This window comes from Cherax quadricarinatus, chromosome 61 (assembly GCF_038502225.1).
Source record: "Cherax quadricarinatus isolate ZL_2023a chromosome 61, ASM3850222v1, whole genome shotgun sequence".
Taxonomy (NCBI): Eukaryota; Metazoa; Arthropoda; class Malacostraca; order Decapoda; family Parastacidae; genus Cherax; species Cherax quadricarinatus.
Window position 1 is genome coordinate 4,237,291 of NC_091352.1, and position 27,437 is coordinate 4,264,727.

General features: G+C 39.5%; 1 protein-coding gene across 6 annotated transcripts; it reads left to right on the forward strand.

Annotated features, from left to right (window-relative positions):
- The first annotated feature begins 7,096 nt into the window (after window positions 1-7,096).
- LOC128699457 (snRNA-activating protein complex subunit 1) lies at window positions 7,097-26,369 on the forward strand. Of its 6 annotated transcripts, XM_053792217.2 has the most exons (7): window positions 7,099-7,425; window positions 11,064-11,145; window positions 11,390-12,692; window positions 18,877-19,009; window positions 20,156-20,302; window positions 22,777-22,933; window positions 26,210-26,369. In XM_053792217.2, exons 3-7 carry the CDS (start codon window positions 12,584-12,586, stop codon window positions 26,252-26,254), a joined length of 591 nt encoding a protein of 196 aa, XP_053648192.2. In that variant the 5' UTR covers window positions 7,099-7,425; window positions 11,064-11,145; window positions 11,390-12,583; the 3' UTR covers window positions 26,255-26,369. The 6 variants fall into 6 exon arrangements, 1 of the variants encoding a protein (XP_053648192.2); XR_011393692.1 differs by lacking the exons at window positions 20,156-20,302; window positions 22,777-22,933; window positions 26,210-26,369 and adding an exon at window positions 9,657-9,766 and having other exon boundaries at window positions 7,097-7,425; XR_011393694.1 differs by lacking the exons at window positions 20,156-20,302; window positions 22,777-22,933; window positions 26,210-26,369 and adding an exon at window positions 9,663-9,766 and having other exon boundaries at window positions 7,097-7,425.
- Window positions 26,370-27,437: the final 1,068 nt, after the last annotated feature.

Consider the following 27,437-nt stretch of genomic DNA (forward strand, 5'->3'; position numbering starts at 1 on the left):
TTATCCAGGCGGCAGATTCGTGACTTAATTAAATAACCAAGTCTTATCCAACAATACAATTTAGGCTTAAAATTAGATTAAGTTAGAGGTTATCGATAATGTAACTTAATTTATATATGGAAGAACTCGTCAGTAAGAAAATATCAGAGGATTTTCATTCATTGACTAATCGGTGACTTAGGTAACATCGATGAGATCACTGGTATTATCTATATGTAATTTATAATTATCCAGGTAGAAATACAAAGTGTATTTATATATACATAAAACTACTTACTGATGTACTAAATAAAGATTTAAGCAAGACTGGCTCATGACAGCTGTGGCCAGCTGCCAGAAACAAATCACTATTTTTTATTTTATAACTGAATGGATTTACTTAAATGCATTTAGTTATATACACTAAAAAATGTCTATAAGTAAAACTGATAATTTCTAAAAATCACGACTTGTCTTATAATTCAGAAAATCTGGAAACAACGGGTCGTTAATGAAATAAATCACACCAACTTGTTAACTATATTTAAAAACCTCACTAATGCATCACCAATGAAAGTTATAATAATAATAAAAATTATTGTAAATGCTACAAAATGTGTCCAAAAAATACATATTAAAAAACTCTAACCCGGAGGAAGACCTGTCAGCAGAGTGGCCTTTTCTTCATTATATCTACATTGTCAGCCAAGTCCACGATACACTTCTTCACCTTCCAAGACTCTTCTAACTTAAATATTTCTTTGCTTTCTCCTCACATCAACTCTTCCTTTATTTTCTTCAAGAAGAGAGGAGGAAATGCCGTTAGCAGCTCCACGTACGAGCTTCGTCCAGCCTCACTGAGTCATCTAAACCTTTGAGGGCTACCTGGGGAGTTGAGAGGCAGGTTTGATCCGGGGAAGGAGGACAGCTCCAGGTCTTCAGATCAAGAACCCTTCACCAGCATCGGGGAAATTTCTCTGAGGGGAACTGGTACTGAAATATGCCCGGGGGGGCCCGCCTGGCTATGGATATTGTTGGGCTGGCCTGTGTTGGGGCCAAGACATTGTTAGGATCAATAGTGTTGGGGCCAAGACATTGTTAGGATCACAGTGTTGGGGCTGCCAAGACATTGTTAGGACTCTCACTAGTGTTGGGGTCAAGACATTGTTAGGATCAATAGTGTTGGGGTCAAGACATTGTTAGGACTTCTGAATAGTGTTGGGGCCAAGACAAAGTTAGGATCAATAGTGTTGGGGAATAAGACATTGTTAGGACTACAGTGTTGGGGCCAAGACATTGTTAGGATCAATAGTGTTGGGGTCAAGACATTGTTAGGGATCAATGAAAAGGGGCCAAGACATTCTTAGATCACAGTGCTGGGGTCAAGACAGATCAATAGTGCTGGGGCCAAGACATTCTTAGGATCAATAGTGTTAAATAAGACATTGTTAGGATCAATAGTGTTGGGGCTCTAAGACATTGTTAGGATCATTGGTGTTGACTAAGACATATAGGATCAATAGTGTTGACTGCATACTGTTAGGATCATATGTTGGGATCAAGACATTGTTAGGATCACAGTGTTGGGATCAAGACATTGTTAGGATCAATAGTGTTGTGGGTCAAGACATTGTTAGGATCATTAGTGTTAAACAAGACATTGTTAGGATCAATAGTGCTGGGATCAAGACATATCATTAGATCAATAGTGTTGGGGCCAAGACATTGTTAGGATCAATAGTGTTGTGGGGCCAAGACATTGTTAGATCAATAGTGTTGGGATCAAGATACTGTTAGGACTAACAGTGTTAAATAACACATTGTTAGGATCACAGTGTTGGGATCAAGACACTGTTAGGACCAATAGTGCTGGGATCAAGACATTGTGTTAGATCAAGAAAGCTGGTCAAGACATTGTTAGGATCACATAGTGTTGGGCCAAGACAGTTAGGATCAAAAGAAAAGCTGTGGGTCAAGACATTGTTAGACTGGCTGGGGCTCAAGCTACTGTTAGGATCAATATGTTGGGGCCAAGACATTGTTAGATCAATAGTGTTGGCTTTAAGACATTGCTAGGATCACAGTGTTGGGGCCAAGACATTGTTAGGATCAATAGAAGTGTTGGGTCAAGACATTGTTAGGATCACAGTGTTGGTCAAGACATTGTTAGGATTAATAGTGTTGGGATCAAGACATTGCTAGGGATCACAGTGTTGGGGTCAAGACATTAGATCAACAGGCGGATCAAGACATTGTTAGGACTGGGCTATGTTGGGATCAAGACATTGTTAGGATCAATAGTGTTGGTGGTACATTGTTAGGATCACAGTGTTGGTGCCAAGACATTGTTAGGATCACAGTGTTGGGGCCAAGACACAGTTAGACTGGGTTAGTGTTGGGGTCAACATATCGTTAGGACTAATAGTGCTGGGATCAAGACATTGTTAGGACTACTAGTGCTGGGGCCAAGCACATCGTTAGGATCAATAGTGTTGGGATCAAGATATCAGTTAGGACTGAAGAAAAGGGGGATTTATTAATGTTAGGACTAATAGTGTTGGGGCCACATATTTATTAGGATCACTAGTGCTGGGGCTTTACATACTGTTAGGATCAATAGTGTTGGATCAAGACATTGTTAGGATCAATGGTGTTGGGATCAAGATGTTAGGATCAATATGTTGGATCAAGACATTGTTAGGATCAATAGTGTTGGGATCAACACATTGTTAGATCATTAGTGCTGATCAACACACGGTTAGGACCACAGTGCTGGGGCCAAGACATTGTTATGACTTCTCACAGTGTTGGGATCAAGACAGAGGGTGCTGGAATCCAAACAGGACCCCAGTGAAATAAGTCACCCTGTCTGACTTTTTGGTGTTATCCTGTTCTCACATATGCTGCTATATGATAATCTGTAATTGTATTTGTGTATACTGAATTAACTTACTAATCAAGACAGTGGGTGTTGGAATCAAGTGTTGAATCCTCAAGACAGGGTGTTGGAATCATGTTGGAATTAAGTGTTGAATCAGGAAAGTGCTGGAATCAAGTGTTGGAATCACGAGTGTTGAATAACTGGAGAGGGTTTCGGGGTCAGCGCCCTGCGGTCCGGTCTGTGACTAGGCCCATGTTGATCAGCCTGATCAACCTGGCTGAAATGTAAGAAATGCTGAGATCAAAGAGTAAATCTTCACATGTGCTATGTATGATAATTTATGTTACTATTTATGTGTAAATAAGTTTATTCAGGTATACACAAATACAGTTACATAGATTATACCATACATAGCAGCATATGTGTAGAGAACCTAGGATAACCCAAAAGTCAGCGTGACTTCATTTCCATTGGGTTCAGACCTTTTAATACCTTTTTATTATTATACCACAAAGGAGATATCTTATTATTGTAATTGTAAAGGCGATATTACTATGCTCTAAAAGAGATATACGAGAATAAGGTAAATGAGTTATTTATATTTACACGTGTTAGTTAAAAATAAATCATTCTTCTCCTTTCTGTCTCTACATTCATTAAGCAACTTTGCTTCTCTTCTTGAACTGGTTGATGCTATGACTGGCTTTGACATGTGCAGGCAGTCTGTTCCATTCCCAATTGCTGTACAATAAAAGGTGTTTGAAGCCTGGCCACTGACTGTGGCTACTACAAAGTTGTGTCCTCTTTCCCTAGTACTATGATTGCTTTGGTTCCCAATCTTGACAAAATTGGCAGCAAGATATTCTGTACACTGTGAACAATTTTGTAAAATTGATTTAACTTCAATTGTTTAGTACACAAATTCTATACCTGAATAATCTTACTATAGGTCAGAACAATCATAGATCAAAACAGTGTTGAGATCAAGACAATGTTATTATAAGACGTTGGACATGACGCTTTTAGCATTGAAGAAATCCCTGTATCAAGATCTTAATATACCAGGTCATGCCTAACCTATAGGCATGACCTTTGTAACTTGTCATGATTGTGACCAGACCTACCAGGAGTTCATTACTTTGTAAATTGTGAGTTCATTTAACTTGGTAATTGTGAATTCATTACTCTCTGTAACTTGCTTAGCTATCAAAACTTTGGAGTCCAGTCCCTGGACCAATTATGTACTTCTGTAATCTTTTCACTTCCGCCCACAGGATGGGTATGGGGTGCATAGTATACATATTAAACTAAAACCTAGTGGAATAGAACACGCCAGCTCCAACTGGATTCACCTCTCCCATCTGCAATATAGTTTTTCCCTTCTGAGCATATGCTGTATAATTTAATATTTGAAGGTGGAGGAACTGGTAAGCCAGCGGAAGGCCTCCTGTCAGATGACCGAAAGCTCCAGCTGCACATCCCCATGACTAGAGACCCTCGTCAGAAAACACTTCGTCCTGTTTCCTGACAAACCTACGTGAGTCAACCATATGCTGTACTAACTCGCAATATTGATGGGACTAAATGAAACATTGACTCCAGGCTGAGGACTGATTTCCCCAAAGTCTCATCTTTCCACCAAGGTTCTTTGTGATTGACCTGAGGAAGCCACTGGCTGGCGAAACGTGTTTATATTTCCTGCAATACTGGCTGGCGAACGTTTCACAATAAAGATACCAAATGTTGTACAAGTGTCTCATTCATCAACTTAGCTCCTAAACCATTTATATAAAAACAAAACAAAGTATTCACATTGCTAAACTCACAAACTAGTATTTAGTCAATGTTTAGCCAACCATAATACCAACTTACCTCATAATTTTGTAATATTTTAAACTTAAGATTTAATTTAAGTCTGCCCGAAATGCTCAACATGTTAGGTGTTCTAGTACACTGTAATTATTATTTTACTACATGTAAAAACTACAATAGCAACTAAATTCTGTAAACTCAGCATTGTTATCCTTATAGAGAATGAATCTCTTTGAATCTGGATGCTGAGGGAAACTCAACATCATGTATTATAAGATGTCAGGAGATAGTGCCCTGACCAAAGATTATTTTTATTATTATCATAGGGGAGCACTAAACTCGGAGGGATTATATAGCGCCTGTGGGGGAGGGTGGAAGGTATTCAGGCTTAATTCAGGGAATTGTAGCACAGACCCTGCTCCCCAGATCAAGAGCCCCTCATCAGCATCAAGGAACCCCCTGAAGGGCTCCTGACGAAGGAAGCACCATCAGCATGCATTGTGCCAAGTATGTGACACCTTGGATCTTTGCATTGATGAGTACCATCCTCCTCCTTTTAGTGCCTGAATTTACCCTTCCTTCCCTTGCATAGAGAGTGATTTCCTCCCATTCCCCAGGCGCTTGACGAGCCTCACGGTTTTAGCGCTTTCCCATGAATATAATAATATTTGAGTCATGGTGTTGGATCAAACTTTATATGTGCATTTTCTTCCCGTCGAGCTAATAGATTGTGGAGGGACTAGAGGTACTGTTGTTTATCCTTATATTCAGTGTGAAGGACCTGTTTTATATATCCTTACATCCAGATACCGCGTATCTTTTTAATAGATTGTTAGGACTTTCGCTATTTTTCCTTTATATATAAGGAGGAGCCATACACCTCAGGATGTTGTTTTAATGTAAGTGGAATTTCAAGATGGAAAATTATATAATTACTTATATTTACGCTTTCACATTTAAAATCTACATAATGTGGCACTAGTGAGTACCTACAGCACCTACATGTGCCCTTAGAACTACTGTCTAAATTTAAAGCTACTTTATGTATCATACTGCATTGTTATACATGCCTGTCGTTGCATTTATAAAAGATGGGGTTGCAAAAGTGGAATATTCTGACATCCTGAGGGAGAAATCTAAATATTTCACCTCGAAGCCTTTTATCTAAGGCTTTTAACATCTTTTATAATGCTCCTTACACTCATTCTGTGGGTGGTGGTCAAACGATTACGGAGGCACATAATGGGTTCAGGGAATATACGTGAACATTACAGAGGCACATAATTGATCTAGGAAGTGTATCTCAACATTACAGAGGCACATAATGGGGGCCAAGAACTGTATCTCAAACACTACAGAGACACATAATGGGTCCAGGGACTGTACCTCAACATTACACATAATGGGTCCAGGAACTACATTTTGACTTCTTTAGGTTATCCTAGGTAATTTACATATATGTTACTATGTCTGATAATTTATTGTTGTGTGTATGTGTACCTGTACCTAAATAAACTTAATGATGGGTCCAGGTACTGGGCCTCAAAGTTATATATAGTAGTGTCACTTATATCAGCTAGGCCTCTATACCTTGTACATGTACTGTAGAAATGAAGATTATCATTATCATTATTATTAATTATTGTCTAATGATAATGAACTATTTACATGTTTATATCTGGTTACAATTATAATGATTTATTTATACAGACATATATCCAGTCACATAAATATTACAGTGTAGCTTACATGTACGCAGTTTTCAATTATTTATATTACCTTATGTTTTAGTAAGGTATTATTAAATTTAACCTTGTAAGTGGCTATAAGTTATTTACAATAGGTAAAGTCAGGGTAGGCTGTGTACCTATAATTTTCACTAGAGGTGAACCTCCTTCATGCTTTAGGCTGTCCTGGATAAAGCTTATATTTTTGACAATATTTTTTCCTGACGTGTCATATACATAAATACAACCTAAGTAAGTTTATGTAGGTACAGGTACATTTTTGGTTGCCTAACTTTTGTAATAATATGAAATAATGAATATTAAAATGTACCACTACATAACTTGTGTTTATGGAATATAATCAGTAAGAATTAATATTAGTCTGCCCGAAATGCCTAGGCATGCTAGTAGCTTTTTTTGTACTTAATATTTTGTAACATGTAAACCACACATTGTAAACTTTGCAAAGAAATGAAAAATTTGATTTTTTTTGATAAGTACATTTATCATACATAGAGTAAATTACCTATGATAACCTAAAAAAAAGTCAAAGTATTTCCATTAGGGTCCTCGCTGAGTATTATATACAATTATATACATAAATTTCAACAAATTATTATTAAGCCCATGTAAATCAGTGCTCACTAAACGAAATTATTTGAAGATATGCGTCCATAAAAATTCCTGTAAATTACAACTGGGAATATATTTCCATTTCCCGACTCGACAAGAAACGTTGCATCTTAGATCTTCATGCGACTCAACGTCTCACTTATAAATTCTTAATATAATGGAGATTCACGTTACAGCCAGCCGATTTAGATGACATAATTGAATATCAACCGTAATAAAAATTAAGACATAGAAAAGAGTGAAGGATAATTATATATGAGGTGAGGAGAGGAAGTTGACTGGGCAGCCACAACAACATCTCTGGAGTAACTATTTTGTATGTGGCCACCATCACCCTCTCTATTATATTACTATAACTGGGAAACTCTCTCGCGTCTCCTCACCATTTTGACGGTAAATTACCCCCAGGAGTGCCATTTATTTTTGAAGTTGTAGTCTGTCACTGTAATTTAAGTTTGTACGAGTATTGAGTGTTAAGTGTGAGTGATGCTCCTCTCTTCTAGCTTCAATTTTAAAGTTCGGGGACGCTATTGGCTTTTATTTTTGTAAATTATTGCAGTTTTGAGCCTGTCAGTAATTGATAATTAGATTAAAAAAGCCTGGTAGCACCTCTTTTGCTGCCTTAAGGGGGATGCTCTGATACACTTTAAGAGCTCTTAATCCAAGGAATTGGAGTTACTTTCCCCCTTGATTTGATCGTATCTAATTATTTCACATTCCCTAAGTGCTGTGTAATACCGTATGAGTTTAGAGCTTCCCCATGAATATATTAATTGTTGCATCAGGCAGGAAGGTTGATTAATGTAACTAAAGTGAATGATAATGTTTCTTAATTAAGAATTCAATTATGTTAAGCCATGTACGGAAGTATTATAATATACATAAGTAAATTGACCTTAGGGTTTAAAAATTACAACATTGCATTTAGTCATGATAGATACACTAAGGTGACATTTTGTGTTGCCTCACAGACCCCAGTGGAAATGAATCACTGACTTTTTTGAGTTATCCTAGTTAATTACACATGTGCTGCTATGTATGATAATTTATGTAACTATTTATGTGTACCTGCACCTGAATTAACTTACTTGCCTTAACCTGGAATATCTCTGTGATTTCTCAAGAGGATTTAAGTGATTTGTTAAGATTTATGGTATATATTTGAAATGGGTTAGTAGCAGATTTTGATTGTTGTATCTTTGAGGAAGATTCATACTAATGCATCAGCTGAGATATGCATAAAACTTTAGTTGAATATACAGGTTTACAAATATATGTTTGTTGTGTCAGTGAATTTTACACTTTTACATAAATTCCATTAAGCACTATTATAAGCATTCAGTACAGTGATGACAAGAGATATTTGAAATTTGGATAGAACATCAAAGCCTGACCCATCATCCTAATCATAACATTTCAGCATGGCTATTACAGTCAGACCTGTGAGTTTGATGTGAGTTATGGTAAGAGGTAATTATTTGCCTGTGTATTCTACAGTCCCCCTGGAGAGTCCCTGGTTTTTTGCTTTCCTTTCAATAGTTTTTATTGCCTCTATGCATTATTATATTTATTGGTGTTGTGGTAGGTTTTGTTTTGCTAAGTTTTATTAATAGGCATCAGTGCAATGTAACATAACCAAATGTAATTAGCCTAGCCTAACCTAGCCTAGCCTAGCCTAGCCTAGCCTAGCCTAGCCTAGCCTAGCCTAGCCTAGCCTAGCCTAGCCTAGCCTAGCCTAGCCTAGCCTAGCCTAGCCTAGCCTAGCCTAGCCTAGCCTAGCCTAGCCTAGCCTAGCCTAGCCTAGCCTAGCCTAGCCTAGCCTAGCCTAGCCTAGCCTAGCTTAACCTAGCCTAACCTAACCTAACCTAACCTAACCTAACCTAACCTAACCTAACCTAACCTAACCTAACCTAACCTAACCTAACCTAACCTAACCTAACCTAACCTAACCTAATCTTACCCAACAGAAATTTATTTTTATTACATTTTCTAATTTATTTAGTCACATAGTGAAACCTTTATGTTTACTATAATAATTCTATATTATGGGTGATACAGTAAAGTAAAACTTACAAAATAGTAAAATTACAAACCACTCCTTACTGCTGTACATTACATATATATACATCCTCTCATCACTTAACGATGGAGTTCTGTTCCTAAGACCACGTCAGTAAATAAATTCGTTGCTAAGTGAAGAGCAAACTGTAATGATAGTGGGTTTGTGTCAACCATCTTTGATATTATTTTAATGTCACCTTTGCACCATTTACACTACAACATTTCTGGTATATTTTTAAATGTTTATGCAGTAGTTTACTGTACATATATTGTAATAAACAGAATAGAGGAAATCAGCTCTAGTATACATTATTTAGGTATGCATACTGAACAGAGAGCCCATTATAAGTCCAAGTCGTCAGTAAACGAGTACGTCACTATGTGAGGAGAGGCTGTATTAGCATGAATTGTGACCATTGGCTCTAGTCTTTTGCTGCCTCTGATACTGTCCTTGCTGCCAAAGCAAATTTTGCTGATGCCAGTGTTGTTGAAATGCCCTCTGTTTCCACTGATGCTGCTGAGTTTTCCTGTGTTACATCTATTGCTACTGGTATTTTTTCCAGCTACAGCCTGCCTGACTTCTAATGATGTCAGTCATGTCATTAGAAGTCAGAGGATCGAGCCTCCAACACTCCTTACACTGAATGCCCAACAAGTTTAGCACCTCGTAAAGGTGCATACACGTATTTAAAATTTTAAATTACTGCCAGTGATGTTGGTGTTGCTAATGCTGCTCCTGCTGACACTGATACCACCGTTGCTAATGCTGATGCAACCATTTCTAACTAATACCTCTATTCCTAACACTGATACTGCCATTGCTAACCCTGCCACCAGTGCTGCTACTGCTGCTCTTATAAAACAACGTTCTTTCTTGATGGTTCTTAATGCCGACTGTGCCTCCACTTTGCTGTAACACCCCTCCCATGCCGATGTTTTCTCAGCACCTCCACTAACTCTGCCACCTATTTTAACCTTTACTGTTTGAAGCTTCAGTATATGACCCTTATTTGCTTAATGCTTTTTTCTGAATATAATGATTATAATCTGCTACTGTATACTTAACCCGTAAACGGTCCAAGCAGATCTACGTTCACATGTGTGATGCTACAGAAGTAGATCTACGTTTTTTTTTACATATTTTCAAATATAACAAAAAAAAAGTAGATCAAAGTTTTTTTACACATTTTCAAATGTAAAAAAACAAAAAGAAGGTCTACTTTTTTTTACATACTTTAAAATGTTGAAAAAACGTATATGTACGTTTGGACCGTTTACGGGTTAATAGGTAGTCTGGACACAATTTACATGCAATTTTGTAAGGACGGTTTCTTTGCATTGTGGAACTCTTGGTTTAGTAAATTAACACACAATGTATTACCAAAATATGCTTTAGTTCTGGGTATGGCTGATCCTACCCATAGCTTTAGCCTTGGGTATGATCAGCCAGAGCTGATTTGTTTGTAGTCTGCAAGTTTCTATTGCCATTAAATGTGGCTGATTTGGGACTGCCACATGGACCTGTCAAGTATCTTCTTAAATAATTTTGTTCCAGCAATACATCCTATCTTCTGTTTACTGGTGTGAGGTTCAATTGTCTTGGAACTCAGATGGTGACAGTGTTTTCTAGTTGTGTTGATAGAAAGCTTACTTTTCATTGGTTTTAACTAATTGTCTTCCATTCAGGGGGTTGCCCTGATTCTAATAAAGGGTTTATAATCAAAGGTGTTGGATCTGCCCACTCCTTCCTTGGGTCAAACTTTGATTATCTTCCATTCCAGAAACATATGACCTCTACAGAATTAGGACTTCACCATAAATATAGATATATTGAAATAATAATCTTGAATTTTCTAGTGTATCTCGTTAAGTTTTTATTTTGAAAATCTATCTGTATCTGTGTGACTAAATGGTTATATTTATTTGTTTTACAGTGTGAAAGCAGTAAATGATCTCTCTATATTTTCTAGACTGAAGAACTTGCTTGCTTCTAAAGAAGATGTGAACAGAGAACAAAGCCTTAAACGAAAGTGCAGAAATGCTTACCTGCAGGTTGTCACCTACATTTTTTTTTATACAGTTACGATAATTACCTTTGTGATATATTCCTTTGTAATTTATACCTTTATCATACAGACCTTTCATGCCAGTGTTTAATATAGTTTATTGTACATTTTTGAGTTGTATGGATAATAAATTAATCTTGTGTTGAATAGGGGAATTGTTTCAATCATGATTACTCTGAAGCATGATTATTGTTATGACAGCTTAATTTGATTTACTTTTTTGTTTTCAGATACTATGCCTTATGATAAATGTAATAACTACTGCAGCTAGAGAAAGCCATTCAAGTGAAACCCTCTCAGCTTCAGAAGAGAAAGAAAACGAAACATGGATACAAGACAGTGTTAGTCTTAAGTCCGGCCCGGTGGCCTGGTGGCTAAAGCTCCCGCTTCACACACAGAGGGCCCGGATTTGATTCCCGGCGGGTGGAAACATTTCGACACGTTTCCTTACACCTGTTGTCCTGTTCACCTAGCAGCAAATAGGTACCTGGGTGTTAGTCGACTGGTGTGGGTCGCATCCTGGGGGACAAGATTAAGGACCCCAATGGAAATAAGTTAGACAGTCCTCGATGACGCACTGACTTTCTTGGGTTATCCTGGGTGGCTAACCCCCCGGGGTTAAAAATCCGAACGAAATCTTATTCTTATTCTTATTCTTATGCCAGGAAGACGAAAAAAATCGGCCATAGGCCGTAAACGCAAACAACATCGCAGTAAGGTTGCTGTATGCAATGAAAATGTAAATCAGGAAAAAGAAGAAAAGGGGGCATCTAGCTCTCCAGTTAAACCTGTAAGCAAGCGAAAGCAACTGACTCCAAAAAAAGTCAAACAACAGCAACCAACTCCAAAGAACGTCGATGTAAAACTCCTCTCTGACATCATAAGTATAGCTTCACAGGAAAACACTCCAGAAACGAGTGCTGAGAAAGAAAATGTCGAAGAGACACCTGTTGAAGAAACTAAGAAGACACGAGGAAAGAGAAAGAGAAAGCAGCCTCATATCCTGAGCAGTGAATATGTCCTTGATGATGATGATATTGACTTGGATTTAGATTCTTCAACAGAGTACAAACCTCCAAAGGAATTTGAAGAAGATCCTGATGAGTTTGAGGAAGATGAAATATGTAAGAAAAAAAGGTCAACCAAAGGAAAAACCACAAAGATTAAAGAGGAACCTAAGAAGAAAAGACAAAAAAAAACTGAACCAAAAAAGAATCAAGAAACACTTCAAGATTCTGAAACAGATGGTAGTGTTGTTAAAACTGTAACGAAGAGAAAGTATGTTAGAAAGAAAGCTCTTGCTATGGCAGACACATCATCACTTAGAGATATACCAGATCTTTCAGAGGGTGATGACAAAGTAGTGATCAAGCCTAAAAGAGGAAGAAAAAAAAAAAATAAAACCTAAGATAGTGAAAAAGAGAATGTTAATGGATCGGGAGATTGAGTATGTGGAAGGAGAAGAGACTGAAAAGGGCAAAAGCTGTAAATCCAAAAAGGATTCAAAATATGGCCAACCCTATTCCGTCACTGGTGAGTTTCCATTGTCCATTTTTATTTCCTACGCTTTCGAAGGGGGGTGCCTTGGCATTGGTGAAGGGCTCTTGAGTCAAGGAATTAGAGTTACCCCCTCCTTCCTTGGATAAAACCTGATTGCCTCCCATTCCTTAGGCACTTCTCTATAATCATTATTGATGCAGATTTAATGTTTCCCATGAATGTGTTAAGTATTTTTGTCACCTAACATAACTCTTGTTCCCAGAGATGTTCTAGCACTAATATTTCACATTTCTTCATACTTCTTTATAAATATTGCTGCAAATGCAAGATAGGTTTAAATAAACTTTAATAAAGCATTCTCTGTTTTTAGTTCTATTTTTTGAGGATTACCAGACATGTCTAGTCAGTTTTTTTTACACCTCTGCTTTTTTTATTGAATATTTTTCGCTATTTATTTTGTTTTAACACACTGGCCATCGTGTGTGTGCGTGCATGTGTGTGTTTGCGTGTGTGTGTGTGTGTGTGTGTGTGTGTGTGTGTGTGTGTGTGTGTGTGTGTGTGTGTGTGTGTGTGTGTGTACTCACCTAATTGTACTCACCTAATTGTGGTTGCAGGGGTCGAGACTCAGCTCCTGGCCCCGCCTCTTCACTGATCGCTACTGGATCCTCTCTCTCTCTGCTTCCTGAGCTTTGTCATACCTCTTCTTAAAACTATGTATGGTTCCTGCCTCCACTACTTCACTTGCTAGGTTATTCCACTTGCTGACAACTCTATGACTGAAGAAATACTTCCTAACGTCCCTGTGACTCGTCTGAGTCTTCAGCTTCCAGTTGTGACCCCTTGTCCCTGTGTCCCCTCTCTGGAACATCCTATCTCTGTCCACCTTGTCTATTCCCCGCAGTATCTTGTATGTCGTTATCATGTCTCCCCTGACCCTTCTGTCCTCCAGTGTCGTCAGTCCGATTTCCCTTAACCTTTCCTCGTACAACATTCCCTTGAGCTCTGGGACTAGCCTTGTTGCAAACCTTTGTACTTTCTCTAACTTCTTGACGTGCTTGACCAGGTGTGGGTTCCAGACTGGTGCTGCATACTCCAGTATGGGCCTAACATACACAGTGTACAGTGTCTTGAACGATTCCTTATTAAGGTATCGGAACGCTATTCTCAGGTTTGCCAGGCGCCCGTATGCTGCAGCGGTTATTTGGTTGATGTGTGCCTCCGGTGATGTGCTCGGTGTTATGGTCACCCCAAGGTCTTTCTCCCTGAGTGAGGTCTGTAGTCTTTGTCCACCTAGCCTATACTCTGTCTGCGGTCTTCTTTGCCCCTCCCCAATCTTCATGACTTTGCATTTGGCTGGATTGAATTCGAGAAGCCAGTTACTGGACCACATGTCCAGCCTGTCCAGGTCTCTTTGCAGTCCTGCCTCATCCTCGTCCGATTTAATTCTTCTCATCAACTTCACGTCATCTGCGAACAGGGACACTTCAGAGTCTATTCCTTCCATCATGTCGTTCACATATATCAAAAATAGCACTGGTCCTAGAACTGACCCCTGTGGGACCCCGCTCGTAACAGGCGCCCACTGTGATACCTCTTCACGTACCATGACTCGTTGCTGCCTCCCTGTCAGGTATTCCCTTATCCATTGCAGTGCCCTCCCTTTTACGTGCGCCTGATCCTCCAGCTTCTGCACTAATCTCTTGTGGGGAACTGTGTCAAAGGCCTTCCTGCAGTCTAGGAAAACGCAATCTACCCACCCCTCTCTCTCGTGTCTTACTTCTGTTACCTTGTCATAAAACTCCAGGAGGTTTGTGATACAAGATTTGCCTTCCATGAACCCATGCTGGTTTTCATTTATAATCTTGTTCCTTCCCAGGTGTTCGACCACTCTCCTCCTGATAATCTTCTCCATGACTTTGCACACAATACATGTCAGAGACACAGGTCTGTAGTTTAGTGCCTCGTTTCTGTTTCCTTTCTTAAATATGGGGACTACATTAGCTGTCTTCCATTTCTCAGGTAGTTGCCCAGTTTCAAGGGATGTGTTGAAGATTGTGGTTAGAGGCACGCACAGCATCTCTGCTCCTTCTCTAAGGACCCATGGGGAGATGTTGTCCGGTCCCATCACCTTTGAGGTGTCAAGGTCACTTAAGAGCTTCTTCACCTCCTCCTCAGTTGTTCGTATGTCATCCAACACTTGTTGGTATATTCCCTCTTGATGTTCCCTTCTGTGCTGTCTTCCCACAGCCCTTCCTGTCTCTACTGTAAAAACTTCCTTAAATCTCCTATTCAGCTCCTCACATACCTCCTGATCATTTCTTGTGAGTTCTCCACCTTCTGTCCTTAATCTGATCACCTGGTCTTTGACTGTTGTCTTCCTCCTGATGTGGCTATACAACAGTTTCGGGTCAGTCTTGATTCTCGATGCTATGTCATTTTCATACTGTCGCTGGGCCTCCCTCCTTACCTGTGCGTACTCATTCCTGGCTCTGCGACTGATCTCCCTATTTTCGTGTGTTCTCTGCCTTCTGTACTTTTTCCATTCTCTATTGCACTTTGTTTTTGCCTCCTTACACCGTCGGGTAAACCAGGGGCTCGTTCTGGTCTTCCCGTTGTTAGTGTTGCCCTTGGGAATAAACCTTTCCACTGCCTCCTTGCATTTTGTTGTTACATATTCCATCATTTCATTTACTGGCTTTCCTGCCAGTTCTCTGTCCCACTGGACCTCCCGCAGGAGGTTCTTCAACCCTATGTAGTCCCCTCTTTTATAGTCAGGCTTTTCCCATTCAACTCCTGTTATTCTCTCCACTTGCAGCTCTACTATGTATTCAAAGCACAGAACCACGTGGTCGCTAGCTCCTAGGGGACTCTCATACTTGATGTCCTCAATGTCTGAGCTGCCCAGGGTGAACACAAGGTCCAATCTTGCTGGTTCATCCTCCCCTCTCACTCTGGTAGTGTCCTTAACATGTTGGTGCATGATGTTTTCCAGCACCACGTCCAACATCCTGGCTCTCCATGTTTCGGGACCCCCATGTGGCTCCAGGTTTTCCCAGTCAATCTCCCTGTGGTTGAAATCCTCCATAACCAGCAACTTTGCTCTGCTGGAATGAGCTCTTCTTGCCACCTCAGCAAGTGTGTCCACCATTGCTCTGTTGCTCTCTTCATATTCCTCTCTTGGCCTCCTGCAGTTCTGTGGTGGATTATACATCACTGCAATGACCACTTTGTGTTCCCCAGACTGAAGTGTACCTGCTATGTAGTCTCTTTCTCCCGTCTCATCTATTCCTTCCATTTTCTCGAATTTCCATCTGTTTTTTACGAGCAGAGCAACCCCACCTCCCCCCCTGCCCCTTCTATCTTTCCTCATGATCTGGTATCCTGGTGGGAAGATTGCATCTGTTATTGTCTCCGTGAGTTTTGTTTCTGTAACTGCTATGATGTCTGGGGACTTCTCATTGATTCTTTCTTGCCATTCCTCATGTTTATTCGTTAATCCATCTGCATTTGTGTACCAAACCTTCAACTTCTGTTCTAATACTGTAACTGTGGTGCAGGGGGTGGAAACAGAGGGATCGGTGTGTGATGGTTGGTTTGGATTGTTCAGTTGCCTTGGGGGTGTCGTGGCCGGAGTCCTTCTGCAGGTGTTTCTGGGGGGTGTGCTTGTCCTTCCATTTGATCCTGGGTTATTCTGCTCTCCTTTTTCATTTCCTCCCATTTCTCCTTTCGTTTTTGAACTCTCTCTTTCATCGTCTTCCTTTCGTCCTGTGTTCTGTCTCGATCGAAGTACACACTCCGGAACTCCTGCTTGCCTCTCAGCCGTGCTTTCTCCTGCAGGATCATGGTTCGGGTTGATTCTGCCTTGAAAATTACTTTGAGAGGCCGATTCCTTTTCTTTGTGAACCACCCAATTCTCCGAAAATTTGCCACCTGGGTCATGTCCCCCTCGCCTATCACCTTCATGATATCTTCAATCGCTTTTTTCTCCTCCTGCCTTCTTTCATCATAAGTTTCCCCTTTAGCTTCGTCTAGCCCATAGACAAACACGGATCTCTCCCTTTCCACCTCCCACTGTGACTCCCATTGCATCCTCTGATGTATTTTAGTTCCTTCCCGTGGAGTGTTCCTTCCTTCAGTCCCTTCCCTAGTTATGGCCCCTATGCTTCTTGGTTTGTCCTTCCTGCTCACCTGTTCCTGGCCCCCACAGGTATCTGGTAAGGTCCTTGCACATGTCCTAGTTCTTTCAATGTCTTCCATGTGTGTGTGTGTGTGCATGCATGTACTCACCTAGTTGAGGTTGCAGGGGTCGAGTCCAAGCTCCTGGCCCCGCCTCTTCATCACTCTCCCTGAACCGTGAGCTTTATCATACCTCTGCTTAAAGCTATGTATGGATCCTGCTTCCATTACATCGCTTCCCAAACTGTTCCACTTCTTGACTACTCTGTGGCTGAAGAAATACTTCCTAACACCCCTGTGATTCATCTGTGTCTTCAACTTCCAACTGTGTCCCCTTGTTGCTATGTCCCATTTCTGGAACATTCTGTCTTTGTCCATCTTGTCAATTCCTCTCAGTATTTTGTATGTGGTTATCATGTCCCCCCTATCTCTCTTGTCTTCCAGTGTCATCAGGTTGGTTTCCCTTAACCTTTCCTCGTAGGACATACCTCTTAGCTCTGGGACTAGTCTTGTTGCAAACCTTTGCACTTTCTCTAGTTTCTTTACATGCTTAGCTAGGTGTGGGTTCCAAACTGGTGCCGCATACTCCAATATGGGCCTAACGTACACGGTGTACAGGGTCCTGAACGATTCCTTATTAAGATGTCGGAATGCTGTTCTGAGGTTTGCTAGGCGCCCATGTGCTGCAGCAGTTATTTGGTTGATGTGCGCTTCAGGAGATGTATCTGGTGTTATACTTGCCCCAAGATCTTTTTCCTTGAGTGAGGTTTGTAGTCTATGGCCCCCTAGACTGTATTCCATCTGCGGTCTTCTTTGCCCTTCCCCAATCTTTATGACTTTACTCTTGGTGGGGTTGAACTCCAAGAGCCAATTACTGGACCAGGTCTGCAGCCTTTGTAGTTCTGCCTGGTCTTTGATTGAATGAATTCTTCTCATCAGCTTCACGTCATCTGCAAGCAGGGACACTTCGGAGTCTATTCCTTCCGTCATGTCGTTCACAAATACCAGAAACAGCACTGGTCCTAGGACTGATCCCTGTGTGTGTGTGTGCATGCATGTGTGTGTGCACGTGCGTGCATGTGTGTGTGTGTGTGTGTGTGTGTGTCTGTGTGTGTGTGTGTGTGTGTGTGTGTGTGTGTGTGTGTGTGTGTGTGTGTGTGTGTGTGTGTGTGTGTTGTGTGCGCATGCATGTGTGTGTGTGTTTACTCACCTAGTTGAGATTGCAGGGGTCGAGTCCAAGCTCCTGGCCCCGCCTCTTCACTGATCGCTACTAGGTCACTCCCTGAACTGTGAGCTTTATCATACCTCTGCTTAAAGCTATGTATGGATCCTGCCTCCACTACATCGCTTCCCAAACTATTCCACTTACTGACTACTCTGTGGCTGAAGAAATACTTCCTAACATCCCTGTGATTCATCTGTGTCTTCAACTTCCAACTGTGTCCCCTTGTTACTGTGTCCACTCTCTGGAACATCCTGTCTTTGTCCACCTTGTCAATTCCTCTCAGTATTTTGTATGTCGTTATCATGTCCTCCCTATCTCTCCTGTCCTCCAGTGTTGTCAGGTTGATTTCCCTTAACCTCTCCTCGTAGGACATACCTTTTAGCTCTGGGACTAGTCTTGTTGCAAACCTTTGCACTTTCTCTAGTTTCTTTACGTGCTTGGCTAGGTGTGGGTTCCAAACTGGTGCCGCATACTCCAATATGGGCCTAACGTACACGGTGTACAGGGTCCTGAACGATTCCTTATTAAGATGTCGGAATGCTGTGTGTGTGTGTGTGTGTGTGTGTGTGTGTGTGTGTGTGTGTGTGTGTGTGTGTGTGTGTGTGTGTGTGTGTGTACGTGTGTACGTGTGTACATGTACTTGCATGATATTTATTTATTTGCTTAATTTTTTATAGTAATTTATTACACAATCAAATTTGAATTCTGCTTAGAGAAGAATAGCTTGAGTCAGTACTCATTTGAATTGCAGATGACATAGTGTACTAATTATTTCACCAGGCAACCATTAATTTCAAATGTTAATTTTATTTCCAGGAAGCTGGTATATTGCCTCTGGCTATTTGCAAGATTTGACACATCTTCTGCAGTGTTTCGAAGAAATTCAGAGCTGGAGATATAAGGACTTTGCCATGTGCTGGCAGAAAAAGAAGTTTTCCCTCATCTACAGGTTATAACTGCATCTTACACTACATAATACTGTTGGAACTCATGCTAACCTATGGCTGTAGAAAAATAGTAGACATTATCTTTATGGGGAAGTGGAACAGAATTCTTCCTCCGTAAGCCATGCGTGTTGTAAGAGGCGACTAAAAGGCTGGGAGCAAGAGGCTAGTAACCCCTTCTGAATAAATTACTAAATTTAAAAAGAGAAACTTTTTTCTTCTTTTTGGGTCACTCTTCCTTGGGATACGGCCAGTTTGTTGAAAGAAGATCTTCAACGTTTGACGATTCTAAGGGTAATTACCCCCTACCACCTCGGTCCCAAACAATACCTCATTTGCTGGCCTGAAATATAACACTGTACAGTGTGATATTGTGCTGTACAGTGTTTTGCTCTATATTAGTTACTTTCTTGATTTGATACAGCACTTCATATTGTTTCAGTTCATTTTTTTGGTGATTTCTATCTCTTAAGCAGGTTAACACATTGTTCTAAAGCCATATGGGAACTGGGTGTGGTATAGATTAAATATTCAATATTTGCTGTCCTAATTAAAGAGACATGACTTTATATTAGATTCACATCTGTTAAAAAAAAAAAAAAAGCCTGTGTCCTTCATATGCCAACAAGGAGGGTGTTCATTTATGATGTTGGCATCATGGCAAGTGGAAGTTACTTGTGTCACTTGTTTTCTGTGCTGGGCTACCCTTGTGGTTCAGCCTGATTGTTTCCCATGTGCTGTATGACCCCTACAGGTTTAGCACTTCCCCTAATTTTAATATTAATAATAGAATACCCTTGTGGGCAGTGTAAAGATATGAATTGCATACATATAGCCCTTCAAGGGTTCTTGATCAAAGAAACTAGAGCTACCTTCTCTTTCCTCTGATCATACCTATTGGCTTCTACTCTTTGGGTGCTATATAACCCCTACAGGTGTAGTGCTATCATTGAATAATAATAATAATAATGCACAAACACAGAAAGAGGCTCAACTTAGGAAACAAGGTGTTATGAGGTTGATTGAACTGCATGAAGTAACATCTTTTTTCAATAATTACTTTTTCTTTTAATTCTTAAGTTGGGTTGTAAAAGTGTGACAGAACACAAATGAATAATAATACAGTACTGATTTTCTCTCTTGGTTTACAGGGGTCGTCAGAACTTCAAGGAGCTGCTAGAGTTCTCAGAAGAGGTGGCATTACTTACTAAGAGATTCTTGCTTCCTCCACACAGTTTGAAGTTGAGGATTGGAGCACTCTACACCATTTATGGTCTCTACTATAAACACCCTTTCAGGTGAGATATTTTATTTGGATTTGCAGTTTTTATTTTTGTGGCATTGCAACGAGGTTACAACTCGGTGTGCAGGTGTCAGGGTAGATATGTAATTGTAGACCAGACCTTTGAGGCTTTATTCTGAAGTTGCAGCATTCATTGAAAGCCTGCTAAGTGGCTCATTCTTGCTGATTTTTTCCGGCTGTATGGTATTTTGTAAACCAGAATTTAGCTTTAAAATGAGAAATTAAAATGTAAGATTAAGACAAATCCTGGTAATTTCACGAGTAAAAAAAGCAAGCTCTAATTAGTTTGCTTATAAAGAAAAAGTATAAATTATGTAATATAATTGCACGAGTGGAAAGTGGATGACAAAAGAGTACTACAGGTTAAGAACCAATTCAGAGAAAGGACTCACAAGAAATAGGTATCAAAAAGGCACAACACCAAGCCCTGTTAGCAATTGAGAGCTGTAATTACCTATTTAACCCCTTCTCCTGTATAAATTACTAAATGTGAAAAGAAGAAACACTCATTTCTTCTTTTATGGGTCATCCTGCCTTGGTGGGAAATGGCTGGTGTTAAAAAAAATTTCCTATTTACAGTTACAGGAGCAGGGCTGTGCTCTTACAGGAGGGCCCCACTTATACAGCAGGTTAAGTTCCAGACTGCTGCTGTAAAGTGAAACATAGCCTTTTTTTCACTTTCAAGTGCATACAAAAGCCTGATAATATGTTTACACTATAATATATTTAGTGAGCATAAGAGCTAGGCCAAAAAAATGCATATACAGTACACATTACTTAAGATATTTTTGCCCTTAGCTTATAGCAAGTGGTGAATATATTTATTGTAGGTAGCCTGAATAAATGAAGAATGGGTATAACTGAAAACTGCTTTATTAATGAATCACTCTAAAGCGAGGCTCTCCTGTAGTGTCGTCTACAACAATTAATTCATCATGCAATATTCTTTTAAATTTCCAGTGGTAGTAGCATTTGCTACCTCCTCTTCTGAACCATTCCATTGTTCCACTGTTCTGTGAAAGCAGATTTTATGCTGCCTTGCAATGAATTAAAAGGTTTTATTTTTTTTATTAACACATCAGCCATTTCCTACCAAGGCAGGGTGACCTGAAAAAGAAAAACTTTCATTGCCATTCACTCCATCACTATCTTGCCAGAGGCATGCCTACACTACAGTTATAAAACTGCAACATTAACACCCTTCAGAGTGCAGATACTGTACTTCCCATCTCCAGGACTCAAGTTCGGCCTGCTGGTTTCTCTGAATCCCTTCATAAATGTTACCTTACTTACACTCCAACAGCACGTCAAGTCCTAAAAACCATTTGTCTTCATTTGCTTCTGTCTAACATGTTCACACATGTTTGCTGGAAGTCCAAGCCCCTCACACACAAAACCTCCTTTACCACCTCCCTCCAGCCTCTCCTAGGCCGACCCCAACCTAGCCTTCCTTCCACTACAGACTTGTATACGCTCAAAGTCATTCTATTTTGTTCCAACCTCTCTACATGTCCAAACCATCTCAATAACTCCTCCTCATTTCTCTGGATAATAGTTTTGGTAATTCCACACCTCCTCCTAATCTCCAGACTACGGATTCTCTGCATTATATTCACACCACACATTGCCCTCAGACATGACATCTCCTCTGCCTCCAGCCTTCTTCTTGTTGCAACATTCACAACCCATGCCTCACACCTGTACAAGAGAGTTGGTATAACTATACTCTCATACATTCCCCTCTTTGCTTTCATGGATAGAGTTCTTTGTCTTCACAGACTCCTCAGTGCACCACTCACCTTATTTCCCTCGTCAATTCTATGATTCACCTCATCCTTCATAGACCCATCTGCTGACACGTCCACTCCCAAATATCTGAACACATTCACCTCCTCCATACTCTCCCCCTCCAATCTGGCATCCATTTTTGTTATTCTCATCACCTTATTATTATTTTTATTATTATCACACTGGCCGATTCCCACCAAGGCAGGGTGGCCCGAAAAAGAAAAACTTTCACCATCATTCACTCCATCACTGTCTTGCCAGAAGGGTGCTTTACACTACAGTTTTTAAACTGCAACATTAACACCCCTCCTTCATCACCTTAATCTTTCCTATATTCACTTTTAAGTTTCTTCTTTTACATACCCGACCAAACTCATCCACCAACCTCTGCAACTTCTCTTCAGAATCTTCAAAAGTACAGTGTCATCAGCAAAGAGCAACTGTGACAACTCCCACTTTGTGTTAGATTCATTATCTTTTAACCCCACACCTCATGCCAACACCCGAGCATTCACTTCTCTTACTACCTCATCTATAAATATATTGAATAACCATGGTGACATCACACATCCCTGTCTAAGGCCTACTTTTACTGGGAAATAAAATTAGCTACAGTATTTTTATCCTTAAGATGGTAACCATTTTAAGGATGCCCACTACAGAATGTATTTGATCTCTTAGGCACTTCTTCAAGATCCGTCTTATCAGAAGTGAATATCAAGAACTTGTGGACTTGGTGGAGAAATTTCGGACCAGTGTAGACAATCCTGACCCAGCATACATTTTTCGCAAGATGGAAATTGAAGGGGCCTACCATCATGTTGCCACTTCTAGTGAGGTTGGTGAATGTCATTTTCTAAGTTTGTGTACACCAACATTTATTCTGATAAATTATCTTGGATTTTTACTCCTGTTCCTTTAGGTAAATCTGGTTATCACAATTTCCCAGACTTACCCCTAGCTATAATAATAATAATAATAATATTATTCCATAGGAAAGTGGAGAAGAATTCTTCCTCTGTAAGCCATGAGTATTGTAAGAGGTGACAAAAATGCCAGGAGCAAAGGGGCTAGTAACACCGTCTCCTGTATAAATTACTAAATGTAAAAAGAAGAAAACTTTTGTTTTCTCTTTCGGGTCATCCTGCCTTGGTAGGAAACAGCTGGTGTGTTAAAAAAATAATAATAAAAAATAAAAGTAAAATTGATAATTTATCTGTACAAGTACTTATCCCTTTCACTGTGTGTGATGTAAATTTACTCATGGATCAAACTGATACATTTTTTTTTTCAACAAACCGTCCGTATCCCACCAAGGCAGGGTGGCCCAAAAAGAAAAATGAAAGTTTCTCTTTTTAAATTCAGTAATTTATACAAGAGAAGGGGTTACTAGCCCCTTGCCCCCGGCATTTTAGTCGCCTCTTACAACACGCATGGCTTACGGAGGAAGAATTCTGTTCTACTTCCCCATGGAGATAAGAGGAAATAAACAAGAACAAGAACTAGCAAGAAAATAGAAGAAAACCCAGAGGGGTGTGTATATATATATATATATATATATATATATGCTTGCACATGTATGTGTAGTGTGACCTAAGTGTAAGAAGAAGTAGCAAAACGTACCTGAAATCTTGCATGTTTATGAGACAGAAAAAAGACACCAGCAATACTTTTCTTCTTTCAGCGTACCAGCCGTATCCCACTGAGGTGGGGTGGCCCAGAAAGAAAAACAAAAGTTTCTCTTTTTAAATTTAGGAATTTATACAGGAGAAGGGGTTACTAGCCCCTTGCTCCCGGCATTTTAGTCGCCTCTTACAACACGCATGGCTTACGGAGGAAGAATTCTGCTCCACTTCCCCATGGAGATACGAGGAAATGAAAAAGAACAAGAACTAGAAAGAAAATAGCAGAAAACCCAGAGGGGTGTGTGTAGCATATATATGCTTGTACATGTATGTGTAGTGTGACCTAAGTGTAAGTAGAAGTAGCGAGACGTACCTGAAATCTTGCATGTTTATGAGACAGAAAAAAGGACACCAGCAATCCTACCATCATGTAAAACAATTCTAGGCTTTCATATCACACTCACTTGGCAGGACGGTAGTACCCGCCTGGGTGGTTGCTGTCTACCAACCTATTACCTACATCTGATACATATACATGTATATGTGTAATTTTTTGCACATTCAAATGTGCCATGCACTGCTATTTTAGGCCTTGGCTCAGCTATTTGGATTGCCTGTCACCACCTGACGCTGAGGAAAACAGTGTAGGCCGTGCTGGTCCATCAGTACATCATGGGTAACTGTAATTTTTCCTTCCAAATTAATAGACTCTAGGTAATTAACAATGCATGTCCTCCATAGTTTATGACTTAAGTCATGTAAAACAGAATATAATATTACTTGGAATTATTCCCAAAACATTTGACTATCAAGGATTATAGGTTGATTTCTCTGTCTTTAAGATCCAGTCATAGGCAAGGCCAGTTATAATATGCAAATGATTAGTACAGAGCTATAGCTAGAAAAATACAAGATGATAGTTGTGATCTTGTGAATTTAGACCCTCTCTCGAGAACTGCTTCCACAGTTGACTCAGATTATTGGCAGTTTAGTGCTAGCTGAAGGAAAGTGAATGTACATTTAATGGGAGGGTGTGTAATGGTAGAAAGTTGAAAGTGAACATAAATAGAGGTAAGGTGATGAGAGTATCAAATGATTTAGATAAAGAAAAATTGGATATCATTGAGAGAGGAGTATGGAAGAAGTGAATGTTTTGAGATATTTTGGAGTTGATGTTCAGGGGATGGGTTTATGGAGGATGAGGTTAACCATAAAATTGATGAAGGAAAAAAGGAGTGGTGCATTGGGTATATGTGGAGACAAAACATTATCTACTTAGGCAAAAGAAGGGAATGTTGAAAATATAGCAGTACCAACTCTCTTAAATGGGTGTGAGCTTGGGTTGTAAATGCTGCAGTGAGGAGGCAGTTGGAGGCAGTGGAGATGTCCTGTCTAAGGGCAGTGTGTGGTGTAAATATATGCAGAAAATTCGGAGTGTGGAAATTAGGAGAAGGTGTGGAGTTAGTAAAGTATAGTCAGAGGCTGAAGAGGTTTGTTGAGGTGGTTTGGTCATTTAGAGTGAATGGATCAAAGTTGAATGACATGGAGAGCTATGTAAATCTGTAGGAGAAGGAAGGCAGGGTAGTGGTTGTCCTCAAAGGTTGGAGGAGGGATAAAGGAGGTTTGTGCTCAAGGGGCTTGGACTTCGCAAGCGTGCTTGAGCGTGTTAGATAGGAGTGAATGGAGACGAATGGTTTGGAACCTGCGAGGCTCTTGGAGTGCGAGCAGGGTAATATTTAGTGAAGGGATTCAGGGAAACTGGTTATTTTATATAGCCAGACTTGAGTACTGAAATAGGAAGTACAATGCATGCACTTTAAAGAAGAGGTTTGGGATATTGGCAGTTTGGAGGGATATGTTATATGTCTTTATATATGCTTCTAAACTGTTGTATCTGAGTGCCTCTGAAAAACAGTGATCATGTATGAGTGAGGTGAAAGTATTGAATGATGATGAAAGTATTTTCTTTTGGGGATTTTCTTTCTTTTGGGTCACCCTGCCTCGGTGGGAGACAGCCGACTTGTTAAAAACAAAAAACTAAACCTAGACATTTCTGTCTCTTTGTTATTGTTTTGTATTGTTACATGTTTTTACTGCCCATTCATGATTGCTATGTTTTCTATCCCATTGCAATAGCCACTGAGCTGCAAACAGTCGTAGGAATTTTTGGTACAATAAGTGTCATCAGTGTCAAAGTCATTAAATGATTTCCCACATTTGTTCCCATGATCCATTTACACTAGAACATAGAGTATTTAACAAAAAATAAATATATAAGACCACTGGGAAGAGGATAATAGAATCAAAGTGCATAGAAGAAATATGTAGTGCATGAGCCCTGGACATCTGAGTTGAAAAACACCTCAGGCTCTGCCACATTATTTCACTGTGCTTTCATCTGCTCCATTGTTTGTATCAAAATTGCTGTAGCCTTCTTATCTTTTCTCATTTTTCTGTAAAGTAATTTTGACTCAAATTTTTGTTTTTAGATGGGTTTGGACTTCTATTCTTCGAACGTGATGTGGTTGATGTAAAATACGAGTCTCAACGTCTTGCAAATGCATCACCTGTTGTCACTGCCCTTCCTCCCGAGAAGCAGGCGTTGACAGTCACCTATTACAGCAGTATTATAAGGTCAAAGCTGTTGCTATGGGTAGGTACTGTGATCGTCATATTTCCAAATTCTCTTACTGTAACAGTGTAGGAAATTTTAAGGTTAAACTATGAAAGATGCTGAGAAGACTATGACCGCAGTGTCAACCCATTATCGAGTTTATTTCTTATTTATGTGTCATCCTAATTTTTTGATGTCTGATAGCATGAAACAACAGCCCAACAAGGTTGTCATATAAAGTAATTTAAGAAAGGTTTTGTGAAATAAAATTATGCATGTTAAGAGTGCATAATTTTTCAATTTTTAAATACAATAGGACTGATTTTTGAAAATTCTAGACAAAATTCTTCTTATTGTTCTCTTGGGTAAATCAAACCAAAATCTAAAAAGACTCCATAAACTTTCAAATTGGACAAATTTTCTTTTTTTTTTATTACCAGATCAGGTTGCTTATTTTAAATGCACTTCTGTTTGGTGATTTTTCGGGCCTCTAGATCAAAAGTACAATATCTGATAAAAAAAAAGGATTTGGCTTAAATATTGGAAAATAATAGACTTATTGCAATGCATGAGAAAGAAAAGTTTTAAGTGCATTATAAACAATATTGGTGCATTAGTATGCATGATAAGTGGGTCCCAAAGTTTTTCAAGTTATATATAAATAATACTGTACCAGAGAAAAGTTGTGCTGGCCAAACTTTTTGGGTTCTTGATTCTAAGATTTAGGTTGTTGTTGTTATGAGTGGCTGAAGGTGTACATTAAAGTGAAATATAATGTGTGAGAAAGCAGGTTTTTCCACAAAATAAAAATTAAAATTCCTTGTAACTTCCCACTTGGTTACATATCTAAATTTTTTAATCAAGTATTGAATGGGACGGTTTGTTCTGATAGCAAGTACCAGGACATTTATATGATTTATGATTTCTGGGTGTATCTTAGCCCTAGGGACACGTTGTTTGAATTTTACCTCATTACAACTTGGTATCTGATGCAAAATATAGTGCCTAATATTTTTGGTTACTTAGCTTTGTCACTTGCTCCTGAGTAATTGCAGAAAATTTTAGCAATTTAACATGGATACTTATTATTAATAGAGAAATAC